This window comes from Etheostoma spectabile, unplaced genomic scaffold (genome assembly GCF_008692095.1).
Source record: "Etheostoma spectabile isolate EspeVRDwgs_2016 unplaced genomic scaffold, UIUC_Espe_1.0 scaffold00009965, whole genome shotgun sequence".
In the NCBI taxonomy this organism is placed as follows: Eukaryota; Metazoa; Chordata; class Actinopteri; order Perciformes; family Percidae; genus Etheostoma; species Etheostoma spectabile.
The window spans coordinates 1-8,026 of NW_022603767.1; the positions used below are offsets into that span (position 1 = coordinate 1).

At 48.5% G+C, this 8,026-nt stretch overlaps 1 protein-coding gene across 1 annotated transcript; it reads left to right on the forward strand.

Moving 5' to 3' along the window:
- Positions 1 to 1,494: 1,494 nt before the first annotated feature.
- On the forward strand, positions 1,495 to 5,466 carry aars2 (alanyl-tRNA synthetase 2, mitochondrial (putative); the record flags this gene model as incomplete). The annotated part of the gene is given in 3 exon segments (XM_032508922.1): positions 1,495 to 1,578; positions 2,258 to 2,371; positions 3,813 to 5,466. Coding segments are annotated over 3 exon segments (366 nt in total), but the record flags the coding sequence as incomplete, so codon positions are not given.
- Positions 5,467 to 8,026: the final 2,560 nt, after the last annotated feature.

The window sequence follows — 8,026 nt, forward strand, 5'->3', positions numbered from 1 at the left end:
CTTTCTGACCTAGGTCTGCCTTCTCCAGGTCCTCTTTCTGACCTAGGTTCTGCCTTCTCCAGGTCCTCTTTCTGACCTAGGTTCTGCCTTCTCCAGGTCCTCTTTCTGACCTGGGGTCTGCCTTCTCCAGGTCCTCTTTCTGACCTAGGTTCTGCCTTCTCCAGGTCCTCTTTCTGACCTAGGTTCTGCCTTCTCCAGGTCCTCTTTCTGACCTAGGTTCTGCCTTCTCCAGGTCCTCTTTCTGACCTAGGGTCTGCCTTCTCCAGGTCCTCTTTCTGACCTAGGTTCTGCCTTCTCCAGGTCCTCTTTCTGACCTAGGTCTGCCTTCTCCAGGTCCTCTTTCTGACCTGGGGTCTGCCTTCTCCAGTCCTCTTTCTGACCTAGGTTCTGCTTCTCCAGGTCCTCTTTCTGACCTAGGTTCTGCCTTCTTCCAGGTCCTCTTTCTGACCTAGGTTCTTCTTCTGCCTTCTCCAGGTCCTCTTTCTGACCTGGGTCTGCCTTCTCCCAGGTCCTCTTTCTGACCTGGGTTCTGCCTTCTCCAGGTCCTCTTTCTGACCTAGGTTCGTGCCTTCTCCCTTCCCAGGTCCTCTTTCTGACCTAGGCTGCCTTCTTCTCCAGTCCTCTTTCTGACCTAGGTTCTGCCTTCTCCAGGTCCTCTTTCTGACCTAGGTTCTGCCTTCTCCAGGTCCTCTTTCTGCCCTAGGTTCTGCCTTCTCCAGTCCTCTTTCTGACCTAGGTTCTGCCTTCTCCAGGTCCTCTTTCTGACCTAGGTTCTGCCTTCTCCAGGTCCTCTCCTCCTCCATGTTTTGTTCATGCATAGTCATGCAAATATACATAATTTGGCTATGGAGGAAAATAAAATGGCCGCCGCGGCTCCCAGATATGGATTCAGATGTGGATTCAGTCTGAATCCATGTCTCCAGGTCCTCTCCTCCTCCATGTTTTGTTCATGCATAGTCATGCAAATATACATAATTTGGCTATGGAGGAAAATAAAATGGCCGCCGCGGCTCCCATGAAGTTTTTTGCGATGGTTAACGTACTTTTTTGAAAGAGCTCCACCCACCGAGGAACTGGACCAATCACGGTGCCTGTCTCCACATGGGAACAATTACCCTAAAAAATGGCAATTATCTGCTCCACTATAGATTCAGATATAGATTCAGACATGGATTCAGATATAGATTCAGACATGGATTCAGATATAGATTCAGACATGGATTCAGACATGGATTCAGACATGGATTCAGATATAGATTCAGATATGGATTCAGACGTGGATTCAGACGTGGATTCAGACGTGGATTCAGACGTGGATTCAGACGTGGATTCAGATATGGATTCAGACGTGGATTCAGATGTGGATTCAGACGTAGATTCAGATCCCTGGACCTGGATCCCGGGCGTTATGGTTTTCATCCTCTGATCTGTCTAACTGAGTATCAGCCTCTCCATCACCCTCAGCTGTGTGTTTTCCCATCATGCATTGCACAGGCAGCGGTGAGAGCTCAGCCTCTGCTGGAGAAGATGGGCAGGAAGGACGTGCAGGTGGACGCCGTGGAGACGGACTCGCTGGCGGTGAGCTGCTCTCCCATCATGCATCTGTCTCTGGAGGTGTATAGAGACCCTCCCTTTTGTCTCATGATGGGGGGGGGGGGGGGGGGGGTCTTTTTAATCAACTTTAGCATGAATGTAAACTTATGCAAGCCACTGTGTGTGTGTGTGTGTGTGTGTGTGTGTTTCCTGAGTCGTGTTGTGTGTTTCCTGAGTTGTGTTGTGTGTTGTTGTCGAGTCATGTTATGTTGTGTGTTTCCTGAGTCGTGTTGTGTGTTTCCTGTCAGGTTGTGCGTTTCCTGAGTTGTGTTGCGTGTTTCCTGAGTTGTGTTGCGTGTTTCCTGAGTCTGAGTTGTGTGTTTCCTGAGTTGTGTTGTGTGTTGTTGTCGAGTCATGTTATGTTGTGTGTTTCCTGTCAGGTTGTGCGTTTCCTGAGTTGTGTTGTGTTGTGTGTCTGTCAGGTTGTGCGTTTCCTGAGTTGTGTTGTGTGTCTGTCAGGTTGTGTGTTTCATGAGTTGTGTTGTGTTGTGTGTCTGTCAGGTTGTGTGTTTCCTGAGTTGTGTTGTGTTGTGTGTCTGTCAGGTTGTGCGTTTCCTGAGTTGTGTTGTGTGTCTGTCAGGTTGTGCGTTTCCTGAGTTGTGTTGTGTTGTGTGTCTGTCAGGTTGTGCGTTTCCTGAGTTGTGTTGTGTTGTGTGTCTGTCAGGTGCTGATGAAGACGGTGAACCAGCTGAGCGCCGCTGCTCCTCACAGTCTCGTCATGCTGCTTGCTCCCCAGAGGCATTCTGGGAAGGTTCTGTGTGCCTGTCAGGTTCCCAAGGTAACGCTGACATCATCAGCCAGACACTAAGAGCCAATCACGTCGTCCCGGTCAGCACACCTGGACTCACCTGTTTCAGTTCAACAACTGATTAAAAGAAGAATTTACATCGGCTAAACTACCTAAATATAAATAATTACACACACACACACACACACCCTGAACACACCACCCAAACACACAGACACCACACACACACACACAGACACGCAACACACACACACACACAAGCACACAAACACACACACACACACACACACACACACACTGAGACAGACACACACACACACAAAACACACACACAAACACACACACAGACACACACACACACACACACACACCTTTATGCTCTCACGAGCTAATACATAAATATGTGTATATGTAAATATATGTGTTTATATAATGTATCTCTCTCTCCTCCGTCCCTGTCTGCGTCTGATTGGCTGTCTCCTCTCTCTCCTCCGTCCCTGTCTGCGTCTGATTGGCTGTCTCCTCTCTCTCCTCCGTCCCTGTCTGCGTCTGATTGGCTGTCTCCTCTCTCTCCTCAGACTCTCCGTCCCTGTCCTGCGTCTGATTGGCTTCTCCCTCTCTCTCCTCCGTCTCTCTCTGCGTCTGATTGGCTGTCTCCTCTCTCTCCTCAGGACTCTCCGTCTCTCTCTGCGTCTGATTGGCTGTCTCCTCTCTCTCCTCCGTCCCTCTCTGCGTCTGATTGGGCTGTCTCCTCTCTCTCCCTCCGTCCTCTCTGCGTCTGTTGGCTGTCTCCTCTCTCTCTCCTCCGTCTCTCTCTGCGTCTGATTGGCTGTCTCCTCTCCTCCTCCGTCCCTGTCTGCGTCTGATTGCTGTCTCCTCTCTCTCCTCTCCTCCGCCTCTCTGCGTCTGATTGGCTGTCTCCTCCTCATCTCTCCTCCGTCCCTGTCTGCGTCTGATTGGCTGTCTCCTCTCTCTCCTCCGTCCCTGTCTGCGTCTGATTGGCTGTCTCCTCTCTCTCCCCAGGACTCTCCGTCCCTCTCTGCGTCTGATTGGCTGTCTCCTCTCTCTCCTCCGCCCTCTCTTCTGCTCTGATTGGCTGTCTCCTCTCTCTCCTCCGTTCCCTGTCTGCGTCTGATTGGCTGTCTCCTCTCTCTCCTCAGGACTCTCCTGCTCTCTCTTCGTCTGATTGGCTGTCTCCCTCTCTCTCCTCCGTCCCTCCTCTCTCTCTGCGTCTGATTGGCTGTCTCCTCTCTCTCCTCCGTCCCTCTCTGCGTCTGATTGGCTGTCTCCTCTCTCTCCTCCGTCCCTCTCTGCGTCTGATTGGCTGTCTCCTCTCTCTCCTCCGTCCCTGTCTGCGTCTGATTGGCTGTCTCCTCTCTCTCCTCCGTCCCTGTCTGCGTCTGATTGGCTGTCTCCTCTCTCTCCTCCGTCCCTCTCTGCGTCTGATTGGCTGTCTCCTCTCTCTCCCCAGGACTCTCCGTCCCTGTCTGCGTCTGATTGGGCGGTGGCGGTGTGCCGTCACCTCGGCGGCAGCGCCGGCGGCTCGGCGCTGGTTGCCAAGGGAACTGGAAGCAGCGATGACATCATCGAGGCTCTGCGGTGGGCCGAGGCGTTCGCTCGCCAGAAAACACGCCGCTGAACTGTTTCCTGTCTGGACAGGAAGTACGGGGGCGGGACTTTGAAGAGACAGCGGCCTGTTAGCATGCTAATGGCTAGCTGCTGCTGAACTGACAGGTGGACAAAATATCAGAAACACCTGAAACTGGAACATTATGACGTCATAAAGGGATTTCTTCTTCTGAGGATTATCAGTGTTAAGCTTTATTATTTATATTTAATAAATCTGAACTTTACTTTTCAAATAATGGGGGGGGGGGGGTGTAGGGGAATCCATGAGTAATCCCAATGGTTGACATGTGTAGAACTAAATAAAGTAGACGTTGTTTTGAACAATGTGTTTTATTGTAAAAAGAGACAGAGACACAAAGACATTGCTCCAGGCTGGATTAAACCCTCCGGGAGGGGGGGTGCTGGTGCGCATGTGTAGGACGTAGACGTGCTCAGCTTGTGCTCTCCACCGCAACGCACACAAAATACCACGATTACCACGATACAACTGTCTGAGAGCTGACATTTTCTGCTCGCTCGTCTACTCCGTCTGTTGAACCTCGCTACTCTGAAGATGTAAGATGCAAAGGAACCCTCCTGGGAAGCCCGGGACGATCGATGGATACATCGGCGCTGCTAATGCTAGCGGGGCTAGTGCTAGCAGGGCTAGTGCTAGCGGGGCTAGTGCTAGCGATAGCCGCTCTAATGATCCCGCTGCTACACCTCCGACTACTGCTTCAGATACTGTGTCCTTAGACAAAACCCACATGTACGAGATGTGCAAGGCAATCTGTAAGGACATGTCAGAGACGATTTTGGGGAGACTCGATGAACGTTTCGACGCCTTTGACACCAAGTTTCAGTCTGTACTCTCTGTGCAAGCTGACCCGCAAAACCGCGTGGTCAGTCAAGAGCCAGCGGCCAGTGCGCTTGAAGAGCGTAAAATACCTTTAAAAGAAAAGAAGAGCGTGTGGAAGCGCTTGAAACAAAATGTGAAGATTTAACGAAATACGCCAGCCAGCTCCAAACCAAACTACTGGACCTAGAAGCGCGGTCCCGCAGACACAACATCAAGATTGTTGGTATAACGGAGAACTCAGAGGAAGGAAAACCAACTGATTTTGTCTCTAAACTTATTCCCGAACTGCTGGGTAAACTTTCCTCATCCAGTGAAAGTTGATCGCTCTCTGCGACCCAAACCAGCGTCGGGCGGTAAGCCGCGCACCATCGTGGCTCGGATCCATCATTTCACCTCAGCAGGACGCAATCACTGGAGTATAAGGGGAACAAAGTTCTGATCTTCCCTGACTACACCGCTGAAGTGACGAGCCAGCGCCGTGCTTTTCGTGACGTGATGAAAGCCCTGAGAGACGGAGGAGTCAAACATCACCTGCGCTACCCGGCCAGGCTTCATGTTGACTGGGATGAGGAGGACGGGGCTCCGGAGGTTTTCAACCATCCAATGGCAGCTGAAGCGGCTCGTTCACTGAAGGGACGTAACACCTCGGCAGATGGTTGGAGAGTGGGATGACTATTTTTAATTTCTGTTCGAGGTGAGCGTGCTCGTTTCTCTGTGTTAAATGCGCCGCACTGATGGCCATTCTTCGAACTGCGTGCCACTGAGAGACAGCCCAGGCACATGGCAATTATTAATGCACCAGGGCGCAGGACAATTTCTTTTAACGGCGTATTTTACTTTTTTTTTATATGTGATACTAGCTTTCAGTTTTCAACTTATATTTATGTTGTGGTGGAGGGCGATATTTGGGCCGTGCTACTATTTGTCCAGCAGCTCCTGTGTTGACCAAGGGGGGAAGATTCGCGTCAGGTTCGGGGGACGCGGGGATGAGGGAGGGGGGGTGGCTATGGGACTGTGTTGTTGTTATTGTACATGTTTTATTCACTTGCGCTCGGTACATGGAACGTTAGAGGGCTCGGCAGTGTAGTCAAGAGGGGGGGGAATGTTTTTAAACACCTGAAATCTCTTTCTGCGGATATCATTTTTTTACAAGAGACACATATCAAAACAACTATGCAGCATAGATTGAAATGCAACTGGGTATCTCAGGTGTATCAATCGCCGTTTACCTCACATGCCCGTGGTGTGGCAATACTGTTTAGAAAAAATATCCCTTTCTAGGTAACTTCTGTTACCAATGACCAGAGGTGGGTAGTAACCAGTTACATTTACTCTGTTACATTTACTTGAGTAAGTTTTTTTGAAAAAATTGTACTTCTAGGAGTAGTTTTAAATCACTATACTTTTACTTTTACTTGAGTAGATTAGTGAAGAAGAAACTGTACTCTTACTCCGCTACATCAGGCTACAATGAGCTCGTTACTCGTTACTACGCGTCATTGTTTTTACCCCCGCGTGCGTCTCATTTTAATGTTTTATGACAGAGAGAGAGAGAGTCTTCCGCTGAACGTGACTGTGCTTAACCAATCACACGTCGTTGTGCAGTCACGTGACCATACTCGTTTCAGCAGCGGGACAGGTTAGCTTTACAGTCGTAGCAAAGCAAAGAAACAGCAGCTACGTTATGCGGTGTGTTCAGGGTCGACCAAAACAAACGGACATGTCAGCGTTCAACAACTCAACATCTAACCTGAGGAGACGTAGCGGTGGTTCTAACCTGAGGAACGTAGCGGTGTTCTAACCTGAGGAGACGTAGCGGTGGTTCTAACCTGAGGAGACGTAGCGGTGGTTCTAACCTGAGGAGACGTAGCGGTGGTTCTAACCTGAGGAGACGTAGCGTGGTTCTAACCTGAGGAGACGTAGCGGTGGGTCTAACCTGAGGAGACGTAGCGGTGGTTCTAAACCTGAGGAGACGTAGCGGTGGTTCTAACCTGAGGAGACGTAGCGGTGGTTCTAACCTGAGGAGACGTAGCGTGGGTTTCTAACCTGAGAGAGTAGCGGTGTTCTACCTGAGAGACGTAGCGGTGGTTCTAACCGAGGAGACGTAGCGGTGGTTCTAACCTGAGGAGACGTAGCGGTGGTTCTAACCTGAGGAGACGTAGCGGTGGTTGTAGTTTCTGCTGTGGAGAGGTGGATGTTTGTCTTTTAGGTTACATACAGTATGTTTTACACATGCAGTTTCCATCCAAATTTGATGTGACAAGTCTCTCAAGTAAGCTCTTTTGTAATTAAATTACTTTAAATTTATTGTATTGATTGGATGAACTATAATTTGCCTAAAGATAATTATTTTGTATCTTTGTCTGTCTGATTGATGCTTGTGTTAAGAAATAAATCAGACGTTACTCAACAGTTACTCACTACTTGAGTAGTTTTTTCATCAAGTACTTTTTTACTTTTACTCAAGTAATTATTTGGACGACTACTTTTACTTTTACTTGAGTCATATTATTCTGAAGTAACAGTACTTTTACTTGAGTACAATTTTTGGCTACTCTACCCACCTCTGCCAATGACCCTCTCGGTAGATATTTATTGGTCTCTGGGACTATAAACTCATTCTCGGTTACTCTGCTTAATATATACGGCCCGAACACGGATGAGCCCAATTTTTTCAAAAAGGTCTTTGATCTGCTTCCAGACGATGGTGACTCAAACATAATAATAGCCGGGGATTTGAACTGCTATCTAGATCCTTTCTTAGATTGTCTACGCGACCAGCACCTGCAATTGCATCCGTAAAGCTTCTTAACAACCTTTTTGAAAACTAGGAATCTAGTGGACATCTGGAGGATCCAGCATCCTACAATCAGAGTATTCATTCTACTCAAATGTTCACAAATCCTACAGCAGACTTGATTATTTTTTGACTAGCTCTAACCTGATTTCTCAAATCACCAATTCCAAATACCATAATATTTTGATTTCTGACCATAGCCCCTTAGCAGTATCATTAAATATTTCCCTCCCGAGACAGACTTATTCTTGGCGCTTTAACCCGAATCTTCTAAGTGATGACAACTTTGCAAAGAGTATAACCTCTAAATTGAAAGATTTTATAGAATTAAATGATAATGGGGAAGTATCTGACCTTAATGGGAAACATTAAAAGTTGTTTTGCGTGGTGATATAATTTCCTACACCTCAGCCATGAAGAA